Source organism: Gracilinanus agilis, chromosome 1, assembly GCF_016433145.1.
Source record: "Gracilinanus agilis isolate LMUSP501 chromosome 1, AgileGrace, whole genome shotgun sequence".
NCBI lineage: Eukaryota > Metazoa > Chordata > Mammalia > Didelphimorphia > Didelphidae > Gracilinanus > Gracilinanus agilis.
This window is the reverse complement of record NC_058130.1, coordinates 385,689,460-385,717,069: the sequence shown is the minus strand read 5'-3', so window position 1 is coordinate 385,717,069 and position 27,610 is coordinate 385,689,460. Positions and strand designations below refer to the sequence as shown.

The following is a 27,610-nucleotide window of genomic DNA, read 5'->3' as shown; positions in this document are numbered from 1 at the left end:
TATACAGAATGATGACAAAAATGAAAATAGAAAGCACAACTACAAAACAGTTTAAACCGAATGTTGAAAATTTATAAAGAACAAGTTTGACTCTAGAGAAGAGTTATGAGAAGATACTTCCCTTTGTTCCTTTCCAGATGACGAGATCCAAGGGAACATCTTATATAACATCAATTTTTTTTATTGGGTTGATAGATTTTGCTGAATTTTTTTTTTACTTTAAAAAGAAAGCTTTTGGTTGTGAAGGATAGCTCTGTGGGAGGTTGGGAAGGTGGTGTATATTAGCAGAAATTCACAAGATAAAAAGAGGTCAATGAAAATGATTTTAAAATTGATTAATCAATATCATGTTGAATAAAGGCAAACTATCAAATTTCTTCAATGTTATATATTATCCCTTGTATTTTGGATCAAGATATATAAATCAGCATATTAATTTGAGCAGTAACCAAGGAAATAAATGTTGTTTTCCCATCATTGTGCAATTCAATGCATATTCTTTTGTGCATCCTTCCTTCTGAAAACATGTACACAGAATATAATGAAATGAATTCTAAAGTTTCTCCTTAAGATGCTGCCTATCTGTATATTTTTTCAGCAATATAGCTTAAAAAGAGTCTTTGGTGACTTGTTTCTATATAGTTTAGTTTAATTTGGCTTATTCCTATGCAAATTAAAGAATTCTTAGCTATACTTTCTAGAGTTTTTGAACAGAATAAATATGTAGCTATGCTGCATTATTGATTGAATTTACCACAAGCATGTTTTTTGCTCATTTGCTTTTTCTTTCAAAGAAAAACGGAATCTACCTCAGTAGTGAGAATCTGCTTAAATACTTTCAGTTTTTTGAACTGCAGATTAAGATCTTTTTTCTAAAATAACTTTCATTATGCCATGTTTTTTCCCTTAGTTTTCCTCCAGAAAATGATTGTCAGAATTTGTTTTGTATGACTTCATTTGTATAATGGATAGCATACTTCCTTTCTTAATGGGTAGGAGAATGGTGGAGGGAGAGAATTTGGAATTGAAAATAAAAATAAAATGCCAATTAACAATTATAATTTTTATAAATTGACTGTTTTTAAATGTGCTTGGGAAGCTTGCAATATAGCAACAAAATGATTTATCTCTAAATGAAAGATTCTCTTAGATTTTCCTTTTGCTTTAAATTTTTTTTCATCTATTTGGGATAGTTTCAACCAGTGGTTCCCAAACTTTTTTGGCCTATCACCCCCTTTCCAGAAAAAATATTACTTAGCCCCCTGGAAATTAATGTTTTAAAAATTTTAATAGCAATTAATAGGAAAGATAAATGCACCTGTGGCCATCACTGCTCTCCTGGATTGCTGCAGCACCCACCAGGGGGCGGTAGCGCCCACTTTGGAAATCACTGGTTTAAACAATTTACTACATTCATAATACCCAATTTTTTTCTTCATGTTTTTTGGAAGATATTGTAATGTATTCCTCAAACTTATACCCTTATATTTCATCTTTCATTTTTCAGGTATACTGGCACTCAAGTGCTCATATTATGGGTGAAGCCATGGAGAGAGTCTATGGTGGATGCTTGTGCTATGGCCCACCAATAGAAAATGGCTTTTATTATGATATGTACCTTGAGAATGGGTAAGTACTTTAGCTGAATACAGTAAAATCATGATCTGTTTATGTAATTATGTAAGTTTAAAGACTTTGCAAAAGATGAGACATGATTAAAGGGATGAGGCAGATTGTTCTTTTCCCTTATTTTGCTTTAGAATGTTTAGTTACTCTAGTTACACTTATATTTTCACAGTAAACAACTTGAACCCTATTCTCTGTGTTTGAAGCAGTGCTGGCTCTGAGGCTTTTTAAAAGCCTTAAAACCCACAAGGAGCTTGACTTTGTCGGAGGGGAGAATAACAACTTATATATATGGATAGCATTTTATAATTGTCAGAGTGCTTTCCTCACAATGACCCTATCAAATAGGCATTGCAAATGTAATTCATTTTTACAAATAAGGAAACTGAGGCTCCCAGAGTTAAATGAATTTCTTACATTTCCCCACCTAAAAGTGAGTCATATTTCAAACCCAATTCTTCTGTCTTCAGCTTGAGAACTATACCTTGCTTCCTCCAGAGCTAATTGACTTTTCTCACTGAGCAACTTTTACTTCCTTACCAAGGTTCTTAATATCTCCAGATGTAAGAGGGAGATTTTAGGTATTTTATAGATATATATTTAAAGTGTGACCGCCAGGAATCAACAATTCAGGTTGATTCCATAATTAAATTAGACCCAAGTCAGGACTGGGTTTAAGGTAGTTTATTTACAGTTAGGAGGGTAAAAGGTAAGGAAATAGAGTGAGGGAGTCTAGTCCAGGCCTGCGGAGGCCTGGATGGAGAGAGAAGGTTAGAAGGCTAAATAAATGAGGCTACAAGTCACAAGGCCTAGCAACCAGATAGGCTAGAGCCTACTTAAAGGTAGAGTTTGGAAATGCCAAGGTAGGCCCAAGGAAGTCAACCTAACTTACCCACGTGACCATGCTGAGTAGAAGCTGCCTGAGGTCTCCTCAGAGATCCTTGAGCGCCAAGTTCAAAGCGGGAACTACCCCTTGCAGGAAGTAACCAACATACTTGAAGAGATAGTGTCTTTCCTCACTTCCTTTGGGTCCACCTCTAATTCAAGTGGACAAATGGCAGCCTCTACACTGATTTGGACTGCCCAAAGGGCAGACCCTTGTTCTTGATTTGTTACTTAATGTCACGTGTGCATAACTCATCTCCCTCCCCACTGAGGGAGGCGGGGATGATAATTCTCGGGTAGATAGAGTTTAGGCTATGAATGGACTAAAGCTGATTCTATTTACACACAGAGTAAAAGTTGTGTCTGACGTGAAACATAAAAACTCATGCTAAAAAGTAGGGGGTGGGATAGGGGTGTGTGTGTGTATGTGTGTGTAGAGAGAAGATGAGTTCAAATCATCTGCCTCAGACACTTAACTTGCTGTGTGTCCGGGGCAAATCATTTAACTTTGCCTCAGTTTCCTCATCTGTAAAATGAGCTAGGAAGGAAATGGCAAACCACTCCAATGTCTTTGCCAAGATAATCCCAATTGGTGTCACAAAGTCAGATACGACTCAAATGACTGGATAAAAACAGTGTGTTTATGTGAGGGGAGTGTTTGTGTGTATGTGTATACATACATATATGTGAGTTTATGCATATATCTATATGTTCATATACAACTATGTATATATTTATATGTGTGCTAATTTTCCTAATGAAATTTTAAAAATTTGATGTTAAAATATTATTGCATCTTTGTACTCTCTGTTGTCTTTAAAATGAAATGAAGACAAATTTATCTTTTTTCTTTTTACCTATTTTTCACACCCACCCCAGAGGTGTATCTAGCAATGATTTCTCTGCTTTGGAGGCTTTATGTAAGAAAATCATTAAAGAGAAACAGTTATTTGAAAGACTGGAAGTTAAGAAAGAAACTTTGCTTGAAATGTTTAAGGTAAGTTGTACTTAGTAGAAGATGATGCAAATTTTCAGGGATTTCATTGCTTAATTTTTTAACATTGACTCGCATATTTTCTTCCTTTTATTGTTAGGAGTTATCTACCTGATGTTTGTGTACTAAGTTGAAGATTGATGAGGAAACTTAGGGACTTTTAATAATGCTAACTTTTATACATGAAGCTTTTCTGATGTATTGGATGAATTTTTATTAAAATAATAGTTGCTGAATAATTTATTGAATAATAAGTAAATTAAGTACATAGACTTGCAGGAGAAGATACAAAACTAAAAGTGAAATGTACTCCTGCCTTCAGGAAGCTTATATTCTATTTTATAGACAGAGTGGGAGGCAATAAATATGATAATTATATAGAAAATAAATGCATGTTAATTTAAGAAAAGCGATAGCATTAACAGCCTGAGGGTATTAGGAAGGGCTTTAAGGAGAAGGTTGATATGTGATTTAAGCTCTAGAGAATCTATGATTCTGGGAGATAGAGATGAGAAGGGAGTATATTTCAGGAGTGGAGATAGTTTGTAGGGATAATTTGCCATACAGAGGTAAAAATTTAGATGAGAGTTATACTATTCTTTTTTCTCTCTTTTTAGTACAATAAGTTCAAGTGTCGGATATTGAATGAAAAAGTGAATACTCCAACTACTACAGTCTATAGGTGAGATATTATAATATCTTATGATCAATAATAGCTCAATAAGAATTTATAGTTAATTCAGTTTAATAGAAATCCATCCATTTAAAATTTTGTGTAAATTGCCTTCATTATTTCTTTTAGATGTGGTCCCTTAATAGATTTATGCAGAGGTCCTCATGTCAGACATACTGGCAAGATAAAGACTTTGAAAATTCACAAGGTAAGCCTCAAAATGTATTTTAAAATATATTTTATTTAGAAGGTTTTTTAGAAGAATTTCTAAACCTAGGTTTGAATGTTATTAGAATCTTTGTTTTGATTTTTCTTACTCTCTTTCCTCTTATATTTAATTCATTTTTAGTTTTACCTATATGCTTAGTATATTATAATATTTGCTTTTTTGCTACTCTTCTGTTTAATGCTTTTCTCCTTTATTTCTACCTCGTTGTCATTTTAATCTCTTGTTACATTCTTCCCTCATCCTAAATGATCTTGAGGAATGGTCAGAAATTCTCAGATAATGTTGAGGTTAAAATGGGGATTCTGGCTATAGATTTTAATATTTTATTAATAGAAAGCAAAGGTAAGAGATAAGAGAGAGTGAGAAGTTGTAGTAGATTGAATTTAGAGAAAGTTTATTCTAACTATAGCATCTCCATTTAGCTGGCCTTAGAGTGGGACACCCCCCCCTTCCCCCCCCGGCAGTTCCAATATGGAGGTAGAAAAGGCCCTGTGCTTCCTGGCTGAGAACTGATATACCCTTCTGACTCCACCCTCTGTAGTAGCATTGTACACTGACAGCCAGGGGACAGTATAAGGGGTAAAAAGGGGGTTTGATTGGGTTAATATTAAATGGTTGGTTGCCAGAGAATTGAATAATTGTCAATCCCCAATTAGAGAATAACCTCAAGTCAAAATGACTTTTATGGAAGTTTATTTACAAATGAGGAGAGGAAGAAGAAATAAGGAAATGAGAGAGAGGATAAGATAGGATAAGTAATCTAACACACTAGGTAATTTGCTCTGATCCCCTAGTTCAATCCAAGTAGATCTAATTAATCCTCAGCGGAGGGAAATCCAGCCTTGATCCCAAGGCTGGAAAGTCAGAGGCCTGAAGGTCCTCGAAGGCAAACGAAGCAAAAGCTTCAGCCACAGAGTCTCTATTAAAAAGGAAGTTCCTTAAGAGAAGTTCAGGAAGATTCAGTCTTAATACTCACCATGTGGAATTCCAAAGGGAAGTTTTAAGAACAATCTTACCAAGGTCCAGAGCTCCTTCAAGCCCCAGTCAAGAATTGAGACATGAGCTCACTGAACTCTCTTTTTAAAGGGGCCTCTTTTTGCATCACTTCCTGTGCCTTCCTCTTAGTTTATGTGTCCAATCACAACAGACACTTTTCTTAGGACTACCCAGGAGGCAGGCAGTAAATTCTGATTTGTCACTCATTCTAGCACAAGTGGGTTACAGACCTCCCAACTTTGAGTTAAGTGGAGATGTTTTCACCTTTGGTGATTAAATCTAAAGATGGGCAGTGTAGATTTAATCTCATTATTACAACAGACAGGGTACACTTAAGCTGATGTCAGACATCTACCCTGATGCCAGATGGTTAAGCTGTAGTCAGGGGATACCACCAAGTAGGGTGGAGGTAATTTTCCTCATGCAAAATTCTTGAAACAGATTTTTTTCTCATTTATTTTAATACAAATTTTAAAGTAACATTAAATATTTCTCCTTCATAAACTTTAAAGCTTGATGAAAAGTTAACTGTTATTGTGTTTAGACAATAAATAAAAGATAGTACCCTGTTAGAGAGGAGTTATGGCACAATATCAAATATATTAAATATCTACACAATTTCCTATCTAAAAAAAAATTGATTTACTCTAGTTATAGTGATGGGTAATCTGACTTTAGTAAAACTAATACATATTCAAATTTTCTTTTGAAAGAAATTTATCTATGAAAAAATACTATTATTTAAATATTACATGGATTAAAAAATGAGATTTGATTTACATGAAAGTTACACATATTATGGCAAGTATTTTCCCTCTGGTTTAACTTAATGGTTGCTTGTAAAGTAAGCTTATAATAATAATAATACAGCATTCATCTTATAAATGAATTTTTAAGCAAAAGTTTCTTTGCTGTAGAGAGCTGAACACTAAGTATTATGGAAGGAAAACAATGGTCATGATACAGCTGGATGTGTACTACTTCTGATACTGAATGTTCTCATCTGTTTTATTAGAACAAAGATAATTAAAGTTAGTTCTTAGACAGGTAATAAGTAATTGCCATTTAATGGCTGTTTCCTAACCAGTGAAAGTGGTCATGAGAACTTATAATGGCTATAGAGAAGACTGTAAGGTGTTGGCAAATAGGAAGGCTATTTCAGTGCAACAAAAAAATGTTTAAGTGACTATTATGTCACTGATGCTTGTTTGCAGAATTCATCTACATATTGGGAAGGCAAAGCTGATATGGAAACTCTACAAAGAGTTTATGGCATTTCATTCCCAGATCCTAAAATGTTAAAAGAGTGGGAGAAATTCCAAGAGGAAGCAAAAAATAGAGATCATAGAAAGATTGGCCGGGTAAGTTAAATGATCTAATATGGTGTGTTGGTAATTAATGAGATGTGTCCCCAAAGTATTTTCATTTGGAACAGTATCAAATTTCATATCTTCTTTACTAACAACTCTGATTATGAATCAATGTTAATAAAAAAAAATATATCCTTTCTGCAGGAATATAGTACATTGTCTGCAATATACTCAAACACATACTAATTTTACTGCATTTTAACTTTTTTTAAACCCTTAACTTCTATGCATTTGGCTCTTAGGTGGAAGAGTGGTAAGGGTGGGCAATGGGGGTCAAGTGACTTGCCCAGGGTCACACAGCTGGGAAGTGTCTGAGGCAGGATTTGAAACCAGGACCTCCCATCTCTAGGCCTGGCTCCCAATCCACTAAGCTACCCAGTTGCCCCCTGCATTTTAACTTTTGACTCCTAAGATACCGTCTCTACAATAGAGTTCAGAATATGGTGCTTTCTACCATTTTTTTGACCAAAGAAACTTTTCACTTTGATAGGCATCTAGTAGCTTCAGCTTCTAAGGCAGGCCAGTCCAGTGAAGCTGTGCTGAGAAACCAGAAGAACTGAAATAATAAATAATGGAGAATGGACAGCATTTCCTCTCCTGTTTTATTGTATACACAAGTAGATGGTTTAGTGGCTGAGTAATATACCAGTGATATGTACCCTAAACTATTTCACCAGAGGAGATTAGAATAGGAACCCTAAATCTCTTGGACTTCACCATTATTTCCAGAAACTCAGAAATCCCTGTCCTTTGGGCCCCCACATCTAATTGGAGAGAGTGGAAGGTATACATGAGAGAGCTCCATCCATATCCTCTAAGAAGCAGGGCTCTGGGCAGATAGTTCATTATTTCCCACTTGGCTATAGGACTTCATCATGCCCCAGGCCAGATATCCTCCAATCCCCACTTCCTTCAGCTTTTTAGCTTATTTTATATGTTGTCCCCTGCATTAGAATATGAGCTCCTTGAGGGAAGAGAATGTTTTGCCTCTTTGTATCTCCAGCTAAGCACAGTACCTGGCACATAGTAAGTGCTTATTAAATATCAATTGATTCATTTAATGGATAATATGCAGGATTTGGAGTCAGGAAAGTCTGCATTAAGATTGTCCGACTTTGTATCTGACTCTAGCTTTGCAAGTATGGATAAGTATTTTCTCATCTATAAAACTGAGATATCTTAAAATGATAACTTATGAAATAAAATATCAAAGTTGAGGATCAAATGAGATAATTTATTTAAATTACTCTGAAAAATTTTAAATGCTACATGAACATTGATAAAGATGATGGTATACTTGATGATGAATATTTAGATAATATACCTTATATATTATATGTGTATATAATGATGAATTTATTATTTTCCTTTTCTTCTCTTATCTAGGATCAGGAACTCTATTTCTTCCATGAGCTCAGTCCTGGAAGTTGTTTTTTCCTGCCAAAGGGTGCCTACATCTATAATACACTTGTTGATTTCATTAGGGTAAATCATATTGTTTCATTGTATTTATTTCCAAACCACCTTCCTAGGACTTTTTAAATTAATTTTTAATTTAATAATTTAATAATTTTTAATTAATTCACAGTCTAAGTTGACTTAACTTAAGGACTATTGGAGGGGAGAGAATAATAATTTTGATTTTGGAGGGGGAGGTAAAACAACTTGAATGTGAGTTTATTCTTATATGCTGCAAATCTTTTAAAGTACAATGTAATTGTTTTTCTAGCTATTTATTTTTAAGATCTTGGTTTTATTTTGGGTGTTTGCTTTTCAGAGTGAGTATAGGAAAAGGGGGTTCCAGGAGGTCGTCACTCCAAATATCTATAATAGCAAACTCTGGCTGACTTCAGGACACTGGCAACACTACAGTGAAAACATGTTCTCTTTTGAAGTCGAAAAGGAGATATTTGCTCTGAAGCCCATGAACTGCCCAGGACACTGGTATATATAGCTTGTTTTGAATTTCTAGCAAAATATTATTGACTATTATAATTAGACTGAATCTGCTTTCTCTTTCTGGAAAGATTTTCTATTCGAGATATGTTACATGTTCTTCTGGGAAATTGGCTAAGTGGCTAAGTATAATGTTATGAAAGTGTCTTTTTTTGACTTGGATCCAAGGATCTAGAGATAAACACCTTCATGAGAAGTATATGAAAACTCCCTAGAAATTTGGAAAATAATTGAGTAATATATATTCTTATTTAAATGGTATTCCTTTTTATACCCCCCCCCCTCCTGTGGAGGAAGGGCTGCTTGACATGGGGTTGGGAAGAGCTGTGGGTCTGTAATTTGCCCAGGCTTTCTTTTCTCATTTCTACAATTATGCTAGAACTAGAGATACAAAGACAAGAATTACCTTCCAGATGAAAACTAGCTCCCCAAATAGGAAATGAAGTAACAAAACCTGCTAAAGGAGCTTGAACTGTATTTCACAGAACCAAGTGGAGTTTACTATCAACCCATCTTCCTAAGGCTTTTCAAGATTTCTATAGGTCCTTACAACCAAAAAAATAGTTTTCTTTTTTAAATTTTTTTTTTAATTTTGAGTTAAAAATTCTTTCCCTCTAGGTTCTCCTTTCCTCTTTGAGAAGGCAGGGTATTAGTGTATTAATAGTATTATTAATAGAAGTATTAATGATACCCATTATACTTGTAAAGTCATGGAAAACATACTAAAAAATGTTTAAAAATTAAAACTAAAAAATTAAAACCTGAAGATAGTAGGACTTGTGCAGTCTGGTTCCACAATAGCAGATGCTATTTGAGGGGCTTGTCAGATGGTTGAAACTTCAAAGGAAAAAATCAAAATAAGATCTGAATGCATTCATGATCAGTGATCCTGAAGGACTGACTTTATAGGAATATAGATCTAGAGCTCAGTGGGATCTCAAAGACCATCTGGACTAATAACCCATTTTAAATAAGGAAGCTGAGGCCCAGGAAAAGGAATTGATTTGCCCAAGGTTTTACAGTTAGAGACAAAGGCTTGACTTGAACCTTGGGCCTCTCATTTTTTTGCAGTTTGCTCTCTTGCCTCCTCAGATTTCTGCATGTAAAAAATAAAAATTAATCCCTACGACTTTATACTAAATTTGGAAGTATAGAGAAAGAAAGAGAGAAATAAGGTTACCAGCCTAACTATCCAAAGTCAACAGCTATGGTTGCAAGGCTTAGTTCCTGGATTCCCAGCTTGGTGTGATCCCCGTTGGCTTAGCCTTGTGCTGACCCCCTGCTAAGCAGCTTGCCAGAGATGACTTACATATATAACTGCCAGGACTGCTTGCTTCTTCACAAGCCAAATAAAATGGTGAAGATCTCTCCCTCCCCTCTCAACCCACCCCTGCAAAAAAAAAAAAAAAATCCTTCTTGTCTTGGCTCTCATATCTTGCCCATGACATTACACCTACTTGACTTTTGAATGGACAATCTGGGTCATGTGTTCTGACATCCAGGCACATAATCATGCCATGCCTGGTCAGAAGCCATGCAGGTGGGCCTTCCGTTTTGTCTCATTCTGGATTTCAGAAACTCCACTGTCACTCTGCATCCTACCTTAATGCAGATGTACCAACTATGAGTTATATTTTTATGTTAATTTCACACAGGCAAATAAATTACTGTTGTCTAGTGCTGATTGTTTCATAATGTATTTTCTGTAGACTTCTTTAAACAAGGCATTTAAAATTGTCTGATAACAATAGTCTGTGAATAACTCAGTAACTCAAAGTTTGAGAGAATTTGCTTTTATTACTGTGAAATAGAAAAGACTTTCTGTCAGTTTTCTATAGGAATCTACAAATTATAATTAGTAGTCCTCAAAATGTGATCTCAGGACTGCCAAAGGGGATCTGTGAAGGTGAGACTTTTTATTATAATCCCAAGATACTTTTGACTTCTCATATATTTAATATGGATAGATATAACGACATAAAGTAAAGCTCTCAGTTTTTAAGTGTATTGAGTCTTGAAATAGGAAAGTTTGAGAACCATTGTTTTAATGTAACATTTTGGCCAATGCTACTGAAGAAATTTGCTACTTACAGACTTGAATATCAATGAATTTTAATGCTTTTTCTTTATTTTCAGCCTTATGTTTGATCATCGGCCCAGATCCTGGAGAGAATTACCCCTGCGATTAGCTGACTTTGGGGTACTTCATCGAAATGAGCTGTCAGGTGCTCTCACAGGGCTCACTAGAGTTAGGCGATTCCAGCAGGATGATGCTCACATATTTTGTACCATGGAGCAGGTACTCATTAGGTCCTATGCAGTCACATTTTAAATGCCACAACTTAAGTAAAAGCAAGTAACCAATACATTCTTTCAACCATTTTTTTTAAAAAAACAAAACAGATTGAAGAGGAGATAAAAAATTGTTTGGACTTCTTGCGTACAGTATATAATGTGTTTGGATTTTCCTTTAAACTGAATCTGTCAACTCGCCCAGAAAAGTTCCTTGGAGATGTTGAAATCTGGAATCAAGCTGAAAAGGTAATGGGATTTTCATTTTATTGGAAAACTTCTGTGATTGAATTGATCTGAGCATTATGTAAGAAATCCAGTTTTTAAATGAGCCAAAGCAAGAGGCTTTGAGGAGGATGTTGGATGTTCTCTTTGGGGAACCCATATAATACAGAAAATTAAGCTATTGCCTGGTTAATTGATTTAAAAAAACATATACATTATTTTAGAAGCGATTGTTATATTTACTGGTATTTGTAGCATGTGAATGGATAAGGAAGTATCTTTAGTTTCAAATTAGAATTGAAGGGAATTAAACAGATTTTTCTTTTAATCTGTTTTGTTAACTTTAGCAACTTGAAAGCAGCCTTAATGAATTTGGTGAAAAGTGGGAGTTAAACCCAGGGGATGGAGCATTCTATGGACCAAAGGTTAGTACATGAAAATGTTGATGTGTGCAATTGGAGGAAGGCTTTTCTCTGATGAAATAATATTCTTTTTTTTTTCTTTAACCCTTACCTTCCATCTTGGAGTCAATACTGTGTATTGGCTCCAAGGCAAAAGAGTGGTAAGGGTAGGCAATGGGGGTCAAGTGACTTGTCCAGGGTCACACAGCTGGGAAGTGTCTGAGGCCAGATTTGAACCTAGGTACTCCTGTTTCCAGGCCTGGCTCTCAACACACTGAGCTACCCAGGTGCCCCCTGATGAAATTATATTCTTGACAATTTTATTCAGTGGAAGCTGTTCCTTTCCCACCTCACTCCACATAACATCGGGTGACTGGGAGAGACAATTAACATAACCTTCATCCTATTCTCACTTCTGAAGTATTTATCTTTAATGCCACTGAAATTTTTTTTGTTTTAACTCTTCATGGTATAATAGTTCTAAAAATATAGATAGCAAATAGTATGTCATCAGGAAGATATGAGAGAAGGATGTGGGCTTTTCATGTAGGGAGAGTGAAGAACAACCAATGGATAGTATCTTCCTTCTGGCTTTAGGACCAAATTTAAAAAGCAGTTTAGCTTTTAAAATTCTTTACAACCTATCCACACTGTATTTTCAGCTTCATTGAATATTAGTTTCTCTCTTAGTCCATGTTCCTGACAACTATTTTTTCATATTTATATTTTCTCAGTTTTTGACTAATGGATTTCTTCTCTTTCTCATTTAACCATCCAACTGGTCATATATAAACAAATGATCACCCTCATCCTTTACAATGTGATTTAAGTCTTTATATTTCACAGTTCATTTTCTGTTCTTTTTTGCCACAATATTTGTTTCTTTACCTCCTTTTGAATGCTGACATGTTCATCTATCAAAGAGGTGCAATGTCTTTCATTCTTTACCAATTGATTTGAGTCATTTCCTTTATGTAAAAGTAATTTTTATGGCTCTGTATTAAAGAGCAGTATCTTAAAGGAGCAATGCCTTGCATGGCTTATTTAGGGAAGAAGGGTACCAAAGTAGTTGGGATCAGGAAAGGAAATATACCTTCATGTAGAATGTGATGCTTAAGCTGTGTCTTGAAGAAAGGCATTCTGTGAGGTGGAGGTAGGGAGAGAGTACATCACAAGCAGTGGGAATGGCAAAAGTATAGAGACAGGAATTGAAAAGTCACATAGGAGGAACAGAGATAAGGTCAGTTTGGCTGGATGAAAAAGTGCCAGAGAAGGGTAATGGAAAGATAAGCGGGGACCAGGTGGTGAAGGGTTTTGAAAGCTAAACACCAAATCGAGTGGTCTTTTCTCAGTCTCTTTCTTTAGACAATATTATTTGACAATTGGCTTCATCTTTCTTATGACTTTATTCTGTCCTCCCTTCTGGAACTTGATCCTTTTGACCCTTCTCATTTTGGCTCCTTCTTCTTTTTACTTCTCTAATCCCATAAATATAAGTATTATAGAAATCCCAGCTCTCAGTCTTCTTTCTTTCTGTCTGTCTATATCTCCTTCTCTCTCTTCCAAATCTCTGTTCTTATTTACTCCTATGGCTTCAAATATCACTCCCTCATGATCCTCCAAATCCATGTCTTTTAGCCCTCATCTCTCCCAGATATGTATTTTCAAATGCCAAATAGATATTTCTATTCAGGTTGTTCCATCTATCTATGCTTTGAAGTTTAACGCATCCAAGACAAACTTCTTAGTTTTTCCTCTCCAAACTTGCACTTTATAATTCAGCTTCGGAGCTAATGAACCTCAGATATTTCTTATCCCAGTGTCCTCTTTTTACAGATGAGGAAACATGCAATGGAGATGAAATGACACACTTCCAATTTATATTTCTTTGTATGTAGTAGGCACTTCTTTAATGTTCATGCAACAAATGATATCAGTCTCTCAAAACTTCATTCTTTTTGATCCCACCTCCTTCTTTTTCCTTCATATCTAAATAGTTGACAAATCTTGTGGCCCCCTCCCCTCCCATGTCTCCTGTTTCCATTCTCACTGCTACCACTCTTAATTTGTTCTTTCTTGACTTTATTATGGTACCTCTTCCTTGTACAAAACACTCCATTCCAGACACCTGACATTTTTACAGACTGCCCTCCAAGGCTAATCTTCTCCTTACCTCTGTCTAGTGGCTTTCATGTCTTCTAAAGTCTTATATTCTATAAGAAACCTTTCCATGGCTTCCCTCAGTCCTAGTACCTTCTCTCTGAAGTTTGTCTCCTGCTTGCCCTGTACACACATATCCTGTTTGTATGTAATTATTTTAGTTGTTCACACACTGTCTCCCTCCTTAGACTGAACTCCTCTAAAGATGGGGCTTTTTGCCTCTCTTTACATCACTAGTGTTTAGTACAGTACTTTTTTGGGTTAAGTAATTGCATGTTGACTGAAGGACTTTTTACTTGGTTCTTTTTTTCCCCTCCCTTTCTTAATTACCTTTTGGTGATTCTCTTGAGTTCTGTGTTTGGGCATCAGATTTTCTGTTTAAGTTAGGTCTTTTCTTTAGGAATGCTTGGAATTCTTCTATTTTATTAAATGACCATACTTTCCCCTATGAGAATATAGTCAATTTTCCTGGGTAGTTGATTCTTGGTTGCAGACACAATTCCCTTGCTTTCTGGAATATCACATTCCATGCCTTCAGATCCTTTAGTGTGGTTTCAGCCAGGTCCTTTACTTGGTTCTTGTTACCTGCTGAGTCATACTCCCCTCCCTTCTGAAGTCAGTTCTGCACATAGCTCCTGGACTGATCCTCCTAATGTTGGGGAAATTCAGTGTACAATTTTCTCTTTCCCCTTTCATCCCATTTACCTGCCTTATATTTTAGCCCTACTCTGTCATTCACCATTCTTTTAATCTGTCCAATGTTTTCCTGCCTCTGTCTTTGTCGGTGTCCTCCACTACACTTGGCTTTTGTGCCCTGTGCCCTCCAGCCCTCATTTCTGTCTTCTAAAAACATGTCCATCTTTTAAGGCCTTTTTCAAATATCTCTTCCTCAATTAAACCTTCCTCTCTTCAGACTCCCTTCATTATCCTTCCCAAAGCTACTCCAGGAATACCCACAGGCCAGATATGATTTTTCCCTTTCAGGAATTCTCACAGCCCTTCATTTGTACCTGACAGGTAATGGGATGTGGTAGAAAGAGAGCTGGATTCAGAGTCAGGAAAAATCTGTTCGCTTCCAACCTCCAATTGTGGATGTCCATGACTGAGTCACTTTAAACTCTCCAAATGTCAGTTTCCTCACTTGTAAAATAAAGCTAATAATTCATGTAGAACTTGTTCAGAAGTTAGATGAGAGGGGCAGCTGGGTAGCTCAGTGGAGTGAGAGTCAGGCCTAGAGACAAGAGGTCCTAGGTTCAAACCCGGCCTCAGCCACTTCCCAGCTGTGTGACCCTGGGCAAGTCACTTGACCCCCATTGCCCACCCTTACTACTCTTCCACCTATGAGACAATACACTGAAGTACAAGGGTTTAAAAAAAAAAAGAAGTTAGATGAGATGTGTGTAAATTACTTTGTACTTTGTGAATATTAGCTAATATTGTAGTATCTTTCTTGTACTTAGTATATTTTAATTTATCTTATTTGTGTATACATCTTATCCCTTTTCAAGAAGGTATATTCTTTGAGGGCAGGAATCTTAGCATTAATATTTTTTTTCTGTAACACCTAGCATAGTGTTGTACATCCAATATACATTTAATTTAATTATTACTCAGTTTTGATTAAAAGAGAAATTGGCAACAAAAAACTCATTTTACTGTTCTTTATTACTATGGAGATTATTTTATAGTAAATTTGGTCTTCCTTTCATAGATCGATATTCAGATTAAAGATGCTATTGGTCGATACCACCAGTGTGCAACAATTCAACTAGATTTTCAACTGCCAATTAGATTTAATCTTACTTATGTGAGGTAAGTGTACATCTGTGTCATTTCCCAGGTGAGTCTTTTATTTAAGGAATATTTAAAGGCTCATCCAATAAAGCATCCTGGTGATGTTTCATCATATTACAGGGAACATCAGCCTTTTGAAGGCAATATAAATGGAAGTTAATGCTCATGGGGCCAATCTAGCTGGGAAATCTTTTGAGTTATGTGCCCCAGTTTGGACTCTGTCTGTTTTCCTAGGACCTATCTGGTTAATTTGTAGATTCACATGATTAGGTTGGTCATAAAATGTGAAGTTTTTAGTCAGGGCATCTCTAAGCAGCTGCCTACTAAATTATATAGGGGTTGTGATCTGTGCCAGTAGAGGGAGCACTGATATCAAGGAAATTATAGATCCTTAGAGTATTGAAATATATTTGTGTGTATATTTACTATGAAATAAGCAAATGATTTTTTTTCCTTTGTAGTCATGATGGTGATGATAAAAAAAGGCCAGTAATTATTCATAGAGCCATTTTAGGATCTGTGGAAAGAATGATTGCTATCCTAACTGAAAACTATGGAGGCAAATGGTAAGGCATGTTTACTTACTGTAATACTGGCATAAATTGTCAAACTGGGTTAATAGATTGATTAGTTTTACTTAACTTTTTTGTCTCTTTTTAATTTTTTGTTATAAGGTATGGCCCTCTGGGGAAGGGGTGGGAAGGGATGTATTGGGAAATGTAAGTTAGATATAAATATGTGATATCAATTAAAATTAAGAATTTGAGCTTACTTTAGTAAATTTGAGTTTACTTTAGTCTTTGTGTCCCTGGAATAGGAATACAAAGACAAAATTTATGCTGGAACTAAGCATATATACTAAGTATATATTTATATCCATCTATATAGATAAATGGTAGTATCTGGATAGGGATGCCAACTGGACCTGTGATTTCACTTGGTATAGGGAACTTCCTGGTGAAGAACCTAATTCTACCGATGCAGGTTTGGCACGTTCTCTGTAACTTAGAGTTGCCGAGAGCACCAAAAGGTTACACATAGCCAGCATGTGTCAGAGGCAAGACTTGAAGCTAGGTCTTCCTGATTCCAAGACCTGTTCCCTCTCCACTTATACCATGCGGCTCCTTATATCTAAATATGTAAGGTAACCTCAGGAATATCTTTGTCTTTTGTGTTTTTCTGTAGGGTGGGAAGAAAGAGTATTTTAATTGAGCTTTTTCTGATCCATAGCTTTTTCGTGATTTAAAAAATATTTTTTTTTCATTTTTAAAAATAAATATTTTCCAATTACATTTAAGAAAATAACATTCATTTAAAATGTTTTTGAGCTCCAGATTTTCTTCCTTCCTTCCACCCCTCCTCTCCTTGAAAAAGCAAGCAATTTGATAGAGGTTTTACATGTGAAGTCATGTAAAACATTTCTTTGTAAGCTGTGTTGCAAAGGAAAACACCCAAAGAAAGTTAAAAAAGTATAATTCAGTCTGCATTCAGAGTTCATCAGCTCTGTATAAACACCTGATCCTTCAGTTTTCCTATCTGTAAAATAAGGAAAATAAGCCCTCTAGTATCTATGTCATATGGTCATTGGGAAGACTTTGTAAATCTCAAAAGTAATTTGTAAATGTCACCATCGTCACATCTAAGGATATGGTACTTTGTAGTGAAAAAGATAAAAATCTCTAGCCAAAAATGATTGTACTTTTGAAAATTAACCTGCTTAGCTTTGCCTTTTTGCATGCTTATAAGTATTGGTTTTTTAATTCAAAGTGCTATTCTAGAAAAGGATTTTTTTTTTAAAAAGTGTTGTGTGCAGATGCAAAGCATGGAATCCCTGCAAAGGTACAGGGAGAGCCTCACCCAGAATTCCAGGGGACCCCCCTGGAGAACTTTGGGGGAGGGGCAGTTGAGAAGGGTTGAAGACAGTTAATTTGTGGGATTGGATGTGAGGAGAGACTTAGCTTGTTTCTCCTGACTTGGGGTTTCTCCTGAGAAACCATTGTAGCTTAAGCCAGTAGTTCTACTCATAGAGTTAGCCTATTTGTCATTTCTATTCTTCATTAATATAATTATATAATTATTTAGTAATTAGAGAGTAAGATATTTATCTATAGCAAGAGAGCCAGTTTTAGTTAAGTGCTTCATCCCTTCAGGGAGGAGGGGGAATGGGGCATCAATTTAACAGTTTAGGGTCACCTTTCATTTATCCTAAACCCTTCATGGATTTATATAATTTTCCTTGTTAATTTCTAATATAACTTTTTACCTTCAAATCTGTGCCTGATAATTATTTGGAAGATACTTACAATTCAGTCTGAACTTCTAGATTGAATCCTGTTGGCTGCCAGTTTAAGATCTCCTCTGTCCTCAACAGTTAGATAAATAATTTCTATATATCTCCTCTAACTGACCTGAGAGGAATATAAATTTAAGAAAGGAACATTATTGGGGTTTCAGCCATAAGAGAAACTTACCAGAAGAATCCTATTCCTGCCTTCATTACCAACTGAAGCAGAAGCAGTTAGAGGGGGAGGGGTTTGAGAGCCAGGAGTGTTTAGCCCCCTCCTTTCCTCACTGTAGCCTGTCAATCTCTGGCTCTTAACTTAAAGCGCTATTTGGCCCTGAAACATTTAGCTGCTTCTCTGAACTATCTGTTATTATAATCATAACAAACAGCATGTATGTATGTACATAAACATGTTAATGGGTGTGTGTTATACATGTGCATATATTCATTTGTGGCATTTGTGTGTATGTCCACATAGATTTCATGGATATTATCCATCTGATATATTATTTGGACCTAAAACCTCTGACTTCAGAGTCTTCCCAACTACCTTTTTACTTTTATTTTCTTGGTTAGCAACAACTGGAATAACACAAATACAAGAAACATGAACTGTTTTAGAAAGAAAATGTGACTAAATTAATGTCTGATTTTAAGTACTTTGCTTTGTGAAGTGGAGAGCCTTTTTGTTGACGTATTGCACTTTATATGATTTGTTGTCGTACTGTTAGTGAAATAAAAGACATGTCTGTTTTTCAGTTACATAGCATTTTCCACAAAATCAAAATGAGTACAGGAGACACTTCTTTTTGAAGGTGTCTATGATGCCTGAGATTAAGAAAGTACACAAATACAGTTCTGTGTACATGCTTGATAAAAAAAAAAATCTCAATTAAAAGCAAAATAAGCTTTACCCCAATATAATCTGAATAACTGAAAAGGCATTTTAAAAAGTAGATGGAAAGACAATTGAAATAAGAGTGAAATAAAAATTATATGCCATCTATCATAATCTTGACAGCTGTCTCTTTCCTCTTCCTTAAGTCCCCTATACAATCCTTTTCTCTCTCACCCAATAGAGGATTTTAACACCCTGTTATATCATGAAATTGTTTTCTGTTCTTTCCTATTAGGCGCCCTGTTATCCTTCCTCCTTTCCTCTAGTTTCTGAGGAAGTAGCCCTTCACTCCAGCTTTACCTTCAATCTTTTTTTTTTCTCCTGAACCCTTCCCTACAAATATATGCAGGAATCCTCCTCCTTAAAAAAAATCTTCACTTGACCTTGCTAATCACTTCAAGATTATTGTCCTATTTCTAGTCTGCCTTTCACAGCCAAACTCCCCTCCTGACTCATTGCTTCCATCTCCTTACTTCCGTCCCAATTTTAAACTGTATAATTTGACTTCAGATCTCATTACTTGACAAAAACTATTCTTTCCAAAGTTTGCAGGAATTTGGTTGCTAAATCTGAGGGCACGTTTCTCATTTTATTTGACTTTTCTGTACCTTTTTTTCTGTACCAAGTTTTACCACTTGGATATTCTTATTGCTTAACTTTCACGTCATTATTCTCATAATTTTCCTCTGTAGATACCATACCGTTCCTTCTCAGTTTTTGCTTAAAATCCTCCATTTCCCCCTCAGTAGCTATGGATGTCCTTTAAAACTCTCCTGAGCTATCTGCTTTTATTACACATTTTATTTGGGCATCTTGTCTGCTCCTGTGTGTTTAGTGATCATATCTACCTATATGATTCCCAAGTCTGTTCTCAACCCTATTTTCTCTCTTGAACTTTAGGATCTCATTTTCAACTGCCTTTTCTTAGCATGCCTGCTTGCATGTCCTATTGACATCTTAAATTCAGCATTCCACGATGGGGTTCATTATCTTCATCCCTAAATCAAGCCCTTCTTACAAATGTTCTTATTTTTGTTGAGGACTCCACTGTCCTCTCTGTTGCCCAGGTTCACAACGTGGATATCATCCCCAACCAAGTCACATGCAAAGTATATGGCATAGTTTTTGCTTTCAAAGAGAGAGTGGAAAACAAGACATAAACTTAGTTAAAATGTCAGTGAGTGATAGTTTATTCCTAATCAGAGGTTTTGAAGCTTTGCCATCATTATGAGTAGAATTCTTTTCAGATATTAATTGGGCATTGTAAAGAAAATCTGTGGAAGGCTCAGCAACTTTAAAGTTCCCATTATGTATTTCAGGAAAAAAAAGAATTGTATTGAGAGCAGATCTAAGGAAAATTATACTGTTGTTACTAACAACTAATATGCCTAACATTTTCATTTTCTCCCATAGGCCTTTGTGGCTGTCTCCTCGACAAGTAATGGTGGTACCAGTGGGACCAACATGTGATGAATATGCCCAAAAGGTAATCCATAAAACAAATTTGGGGGCATAAGCTTTACTGCTGACATTTTCCTTGGCAGACCTTTGTGAACTGTTTGTAGATTTTCTTATAGGTTGCCCAGATCAAAGCTAAATGTGATTCTCACAGTCAAAATATATTCAGTTTTTTTCTTTGGGGAAGGTAATTGCTGGATGATCAGAAGAAAGCTTTATCTAGCACTAGATTTTGAAAATGTTATTGTTGTTAACAAATTTAAAGACTGACTGCAATGTAAAAATCAATCTTGTTTTATTTTCCACACAAATCTCTTTTGGCCTTTTGAAGACCTTGTAAGTAAAAACATGTTTGACCAATGTCCATAGCAAGGAAAACACTTTGCTTATTTATATATCATCTAGCTGTTGTGCTTCAGTTGCCAATGTCAACTTTTAGTTTGGTTAACTGATATTTTGTCCTTTCACATGATTTCATTGAAAATTTTTGACTTATCCCAATACTCATGAAGTGCAAAGATTTTAAAAGTCATTTAAATTGGGAAATAAATGTTAATACAGTACCTAGATAACTCTAAATATTGTAAAATATTTCATTGTCATACAATTGTCTACTACAGGTAGGCTACAGTTTATGAATGAGTGTATGTTAGGCATTTGGAAATTTGAGCTACGTTTTCTGACAGAAATAAGGTTTTGTGAAAAGTCTACAAAAACCATGTTAACTAATAAATATGCTTGAAATATAGTCGAGATACCAGTATCATTTTTATAGAGCTTTATAGTTTTCAGAGTACTCTTATATTTTATTGATAATAAATGTCTGTGCTTGGTCAAACATTTACTACTATCCTCATTTTACTGATGAGAATACAGAAATGCAAAAGAGATGCTAACTTGCCCAGAATCATACACAGGACTAGTAATTGACCAACCTTGGCCTTGAATCCATTTTCTTTCTCCTTTATGTCCATGATCTGCCTCTGTAGTTCACTTTTACTTAGCCACCTAATGTTGCTTCTCCCTTATTTGTTTGAGAAAAAGCAATTTGTAAACCTTAAGAGTGGCATCTAAATGCAGATTTTTATCAACTTTACTCATTTCAACAACCTGTGATTTTATCAGTATAAGTACTTCCCACACTGAGGGGGATCTCAGGTCTTCCAGAACTTAGTAAGAAGGTTTTCAGTTGTGATGGCTGAAAAGTGACATCCAGTCCCTTGGTGAGCCTGTCTCTAGACTTAATGAGAGGTTGGTCTCCATATAGCAGGCATCTAGTCCAAATCTAGGCCTAGACTTACTCTTTACAGCTTTGTGCCTGACCTAATAGTAAAGCTTTTATCCCTAAAACATTCTCCAGGAACCCAGGGCCACACATTTCAAGATCCTCAAACTACAATTAGCTTTTAAAATGGAGGCTTTAATAGATTATTATTATTATTATTATTATTAATAGTGTTGGTGTAGTAATGGTACTGTTTCTATTAATTCATTTTGAGTGCTCTGTACAGTACATATCCTCCCTTGGCTTCCTCTTTACCACCTATATTGGGCATGTATTCTTCTAGGTACCAGGAAACTTTAAAATCTCTTCTTTGCATAGAAGAGAGCAACCCCACCTCTTCAAGTCACTCTTTCCTCATATATTCTGAATTAGAAAATCTTAATTGACCCTGTGGGAAGTAAAACTTGTAAGAGGGGAAAATGAAAATTATTATGGTTGGACTGGATAGTAAAGTTTGGTCACCAGAAATCGATTACTCGATTTCAAAATAAAAGAGACCCAAGTCAAGATGACTTTTATGGTGCTTTATTTATACTTAGGACGGTTGAAGGTAGGGAAAATGAAAGAGAGAAACTCTAGCCTGGACCGGAGGCCCGAACCAGGGAGGCTGAGAGGCCCCAGCAGAGGGGCACAGAGGTTAATTAAACAAGGCTTCTAGTCACAAGGCCTTTTACAATTAGAGAGGCAAGAGAGGCCTCCTTGAGGGTAGAGCCTCCAGAAACGCCAAGGGAGGAGAAAGAGAGTCAGCCTAACTTACCCACGTGACAGTTCAAAGGGAAGCAGTCTGAGGTCTCACCAGAGATCCTTCTACATCAAGTTCAAACTTCTCCATAGGAAGTTACCATCATATTTAAGAGATAGCATCTTTTGTCACTTCTTGCGTCCACCTCCAGTTTTACGTGGACAAATAGTCTCAACACTGTTTTGGACTGCCCAAAGGGCAGTCCCTTGTTTTTGATTTGTCACTTACTATCACATGTGGGTCACAGACTTTCCCCACTTAATTCCAAGTTGGATGGGGTGACATTATTCCTGGTGGCTAAAGTCTAAAGAATGAATGAGGGTGAGCTAATTCCATTTACACAAACTACAGATTTGGATTCCTCTGCTTTGCACCTTCAGGGTTAGGGCTTTTGTAAATTGGATACTGCTGATGCAGTATATAAGCAGATCTATTAACTTAGGGGTATTGCAGATCAAAATTTTGAGCCTGATTGTTTTTGACTAGTGTGGTATAAATAAATTAATCCCCATATGAACTTGATCTATGAAATTACCCTATTATTCATGGTTTTTTAAAAATAGGAATAAACTCCTCACTGAAGCATTCCTCACTGGAATTGTTTAATTTAACCACTACAGGTCTTGGGAGTTTGCTTCATTGAAATTTGTTTGCTTGTTTTTGTCCCTGTAGCAGCAAATCTGTGATTCTTTTGTTTGACACTTTGTTTTCTGTGTCTAAATGTTCTGGGTAGTTTTCATGTAGTATTTCTTGGATTATGGTGTTTAGGCTTTTTATTTATTTTCTTGGAGATTGATAATCCTTAAGGTTTATCTTTACATTCAGTCTTCAAGATCAATGCATTTTTCTTGTGTGGAAGACCTGTTTTCTTTTAATGTTACTGATTTTAGCTTCTTTTCTAGATTGTTCCTCACTTTTGTCTGTTTAATTCCCTATTAGTTTTGGGGTTGGTTGCTTGGTTTTGGTAAGATTTACCACAATAAATTCAAGTTTTTTTCAGCTGAGTAGGTCATTAATTCTTTCACGATTCTTGTTTCTCTCTTAAACCATTTAGGAATATTCTACTTTAGTTCTACATTCTCTTAGGAATCCACAGTATCTTCTGCATCATCAAGAATTGATTTATTTTCCTTTGTCTTACATTATTTGTTCATGGATATCTAGACTCATTTAGCTGATCTGGAGACTGTATTCCCATCTTTTATTATTATTTTCTCTGTTGGTTGATGTGCTTCCATTCAGAATCTTTATTTGGGTTTTCTTCCTCCCGAGAGCTTTAGTAATTGTGATAATTTCTCCTAATATTCTTCTCTCACTCACTTCCTTTTTGATTGTGGCTTCCCAGGGGGATGTACCTCAAAACTGTTTCAGCTTCCTCCCATGTTGGGAGGAATTCACATTTTACTAGCCGTGCTCGCTACCTTTAAGGGATTTCTAGGAGACAGAATTGACTTTTGCTGAATGCTGGGCCCTTAGCTTCAGGTTGGCACTGATGACTTGCCTCTTTTCAGAAGACTGTTAACACCAAGTGTTGCAGTCCCAACTGGAGCAAACCTTTGCCTTTGTTTCTCAATTTTTTGGGAGGGCATGGGAAGGAGGGTAATAAAGTTTGTTAGAAGATCCTTGGGTTGGTTTATGTGGCCATTTGTGTTAGAACATGGTGGGCAGCGAGGAATGGACAGCTGAGTGAGTTGGGTGGGTGATGAAAGGGATTTACCTTTGGTGCTGTTCATTTATCAAGTTTTTACCTCTTTAGGCTTCTTAGTGTCTATCTTGTATGCATAATTCCTATTTTGAAGAGATTTGAGTGGTCACATGTCCCAGAAGTTTCCTGAAGCATGGCTCATTTGGAATTTTTCACTTTTAAAAAGTAGAAGACATTGTGAAATGGCTTTATTCAAATACTTCTTTCAAAGTAGCAGTAGTGTTAGCTTGTTGTATAGGTAGAAACATTCACAATAACCAAGTATACAGGATAGTTAAGGGAAAAAAAAACAACACAAGAGAAACCTAGTTGAGCTGTTGTTGGGAGATAAAGGTAAATGAGTGTTTGTTTGAGGTATGTCAGCGGCAAGGACATGGGGTGGGATTTAAAGAGCTCCCTGCCAAGAGCGTTCCAGAATGTTGATTTCTCTTCTTTACACATTATGGTTTTCAAGCTTTAAAATTTCTTTAAAATTGCATTTGAAATGCATTGTACTAAATATGTCATTACCTAGTAGCAACAGCAGCTGCCTTCATTTAATGCTCATCTTGTTTTCATAAGAAAAATTGTGTTTGTAATAAAAAGATCTGTTTATACATATATTTTAAACATAATAACTAGGATGTGTTCTTCAAGTTCATTTAAATTATTTCAAGAGATAGCCTTGCCTGGTAATTTGCTGCAGGACAAATTTCTGTTAATCTGTTAGATGAAGTTCCTTCACTTTGTTTAAAATAGAAGTTGTTACCATTTTTTGATTGTGCATACTCAGCATTTTTGCTTTTTGCAAAAAAAAAAAAGTTAATAGTTGTTCTTAAAGAGAGTCAGCTATAAATAGTTACTGTTGATTACTTTGGATATCATGAATCTTCATAATGTATTCAATAGAAAAAGCGGCCCTATGTAAAGAATTAGAGCCATTTCATAGATACCAAATGGAAGCTAATATTAGCTTATTCATGGTCAGTGATGACTTCTGTTTGTGCTTTGTATCTCATCAAGTGAGCAGTTAATTCAGCTATTGCTTTCATTTATAGAGCAAAATTTCTTATTATCATTAAAATATTCTTTAGCATTGTTTTAATCCAATATTTAAAGTATATCCGTCAGGCTATATTAGTGTTGTTTTGTACACTACCTTCTTGAAGATTAAGGAGATTAAGTGCCACTAATTATAAAATCATTAATCAAAATACAGTTTGAATATGAAGTCTAAAAATTTAACCTATCTTGTCTAGGTACAACAACAGTTCCACGCTGCTAATTTAATGACTGACAGTGATTTGGATCCAGGCTGTACATTGAACAAGAAGATCAGAAATGCACAGCTAGCCCAATATAACTTCATTTTAGGTAAAAATAAAAACTGTTAAAGGCCATTTATAGTCCCTTAAAAAGTTGAGCTGGATAGAGGCTGAATACCCTAAGAGGGTTGGGTGGGACGGGGGCAGATGGGTAGCTCAGTGGATTGAGAGAGAGGCCTAGAGATGGGAGGTCCTAGGTTCAAATCTGGCCTCATACACTTCCCAGCTGTGTGACCCTGGGCAAGTCATTTAACCCCCATTGCCCACTCTTACCACTTTTCTGGCTTGGAATCAATATAAGACGGAAGGCAAAGGTTTAAAAAAAAAAGGAGGTGGGGGTGGGGTGAGAGAAACACCATTTCATTTTAAATTGGCCAGTTTAAGGGCCTTGTTAAATATTTGTTACAAATCTGTGTAATTCAGAGCATCACAGAATATTTTGCTGTAGAGAAAGATATCTAAATGTTTAATTTTTTTTTTTCATATCCTTTCACCTCATATATTTCTCAGTGAACACAAGATTTTTCTGTTAGATCCCTGATGGCAAACCTAAGACACCTCTAGCCATTTTTGATGACACACGGCCGCATGCGGCCACATACAGAGAAGTATGTTATTTAAACTATAAATATTGCAAAATTATGGGTTTTTTTCCCTCAAAGTTATGCTCAGTTTGTTGGCGAATTTTGACACACCAAGCTTAAAAGGTGGCCTATCACTGTGTTAGATGGTCTTCATGCTTGATAGGTCAAAACTCGATGTCAATGTGCAATAGGGATCTCAATTAGAGTCAGCTGTTCATATTTACAAGGGACTTTAAGATTTATAAAATGCTTTTTTTTCCCCCACAATAACCTTATGAATTAGATAATACATCTGTTTGTTTTTTTTTTTGTATGAGAGAACTGTGTTACAAGGAGAAAAGATTTCTCCAGGGTCCCATCATTCATTAGTGAGAGAGCCAGTAACATTTACAAAGATTGAATGCAAGAGTTTATACAGTAGTTATCATTTCTTTAGTGAATCACAAGATGTAAATTTATATAACTAGGTAGTCTTTCTTGTCTTTTTTTCCCCCCCTTTTAAACCCTTTATTTTCTGTCTTAGAATCAGTAGAGTATCGTAGGTATTGATTCTAAGGCAGAAGTACTGTAAGGGTTAGGCAGTTGAGGTTAAGTGATTTGCCCAGGGTCATACAGTTGGGAAATGTCTGGGGCCAGAATTGAACCCAGAACCTCCCATTTCTACTGGGCCATGTAGCTGCCTATTATGTCCTTTTAAAGAAGCAAGAAAACCCTAATTAGTATCTTTAGATTTATTCTTAGTCTAGTCTAATGGAGATTTTGTGTTTTGTGTCTCTTAGTTGTTGGTGAAAAAGAGAAAACTAGTGGAACTGTGAATATCCGTACAAGAGATAACAAGGTGCATGGAGAACGGACGGTCTCTGAAACAATTGAGAGGTTGCAACAGCTGAAGCAGTCTCGCAGCAAGCAAGCTGAAGAAGAATTTTAGGAAAGCTTTCTTCACCTTCCTACCCTCCAAGCCCTATGATTGGCTCAGTGTAAAAAGAAGAGCAGGTGTTTTTGTTTTTCTTAATAATATATAATTTGTACAGTTTCTGTAACCTCAGTTTTTATTGGCTACAGAAGTGTATTGCCTGCTCAGGATTTAAGGTGATTTTTCAGAGTGATCCTCATTTAATCTGTTTTTGCCATTTTTAGACACTGAATAAATAAATTTGAAATATTTGATTGATAAAAAAGACAGATGGAAAAATGATTAGATTCCTTAAATATCTGATCACTGGAAATAAAATGAGGAATACTTCCAAGTGCTGTGGGGAAAGTATTATGTAAGGCATAAATAAATTGATATTTGAAAATTATATAGGGAAAGATTAGTGTTAGAAAATTAGAGAAATAATGAGAAGAATTTGATATGTATTTATACCAAATGCAAAGTCCTTTGAGAACAAAAAAGTCAGGCAAATAGATGTATAAATGGTTTCACTCAATATTAAAATGTATTGTTTCAAAATAAGTTTGTTACTGTGATGAAGTAGAGAAGCATCAAGAAATAATAACTTAATTCTCATTTTAATAAAAGAGTAAACTCTTTAATTCTAAGAATTTATTAACATTTTATAATGAATATAAAAACTCGTAAATATCCTAAGCCTTAACCTCATTCTTTAACTTGTTTTATACACATGTACACAAATAGACACATGCATGAGCAACACAAGGAGATCTTTATTTTCTGGGTTTAGGTTATTATATTTCTTAGTTATTTTGACTTTTTTTTTTACCCTTACCTTCTCTTAATATCCATTC

General features: G+C 35.6%; 1 protein-coding gene across 1 annotated transcript in view; it reads left to right on the top strand.

Annotated features, from left to right (window-relative positions):
- TARS1 (threonyl-tRNA synthetase 1) overlaps nucleotides 1-27,397 on the top strand; it is a 57,906-nt gene extending 30,509 nt beyond the window's left edge. Inside the window, exons 5-19 of the mRNA XM_044664422.1 lie at nucleotides 1,508-1,629; nucleotides 3,391-3,508; nucleotides 4,123-4,187; nucleotides 4,308-4,386; nucleotides 6,618-6,764; nucleotides 8,160-8,258; nucleotides 8,551-8,717; nucleotides 10,866-11,028; nucleotides 11,133-11,270; nucleotides 11,594-11,671; nucleotides 15,519-15,619; nucleotides 16,063-16,167; nucleotides 20,197-20,269; nucleotides 25,212-25,326; nucleotides 26,641-27,397. Coding sequence (XP_044520357.1) covers nucleotides 1,508-1,629; nucleotides 3,391-3,508; nucleotides 4,123-4,187; nucleotides 4,308-4,386; nucleotides 6,618-6,764; nucleotides 8,160-8,258; nucleotides 8,551-8,717; nucleotides 10,866-11,028; nucleotides 11,133-11,270; nucleotides 11,594-11,671; nucleotides 15,519-15,619; nucleotides 16,063-16,167; nucleotides 20,197-20,269; nucleotides 25,212-25,326; nucleotides 26,641-26,789 — 1,719 coding nt within the window. The 3' untranslated portion in view covers nucleotides 26,790-27,397. The remainder of the gene's footprint in view (nucleotides 1-1,507; nucleotides 1,630-3,390; nucleotides 3,509-4,122; nucleotides 4,188-4,307; nucleotides 4,387-6,617; nucleotides 6,765-8,159; nucleotides 8,259-8,550; nucleotides 8,718-10,865; nucleotides 11,029-11,132; nucleotides 11,271-11,593; nucleotides 11,672-15,518; nucleotides 15,620-16,062; nucleotides 16,168-20,196; nucleotides 20,270-25,211; nucleotides 25,327-26,640) is intronic.
- Nucleotides 27,398-27,610: the final 213 nt, after the last annotated feature.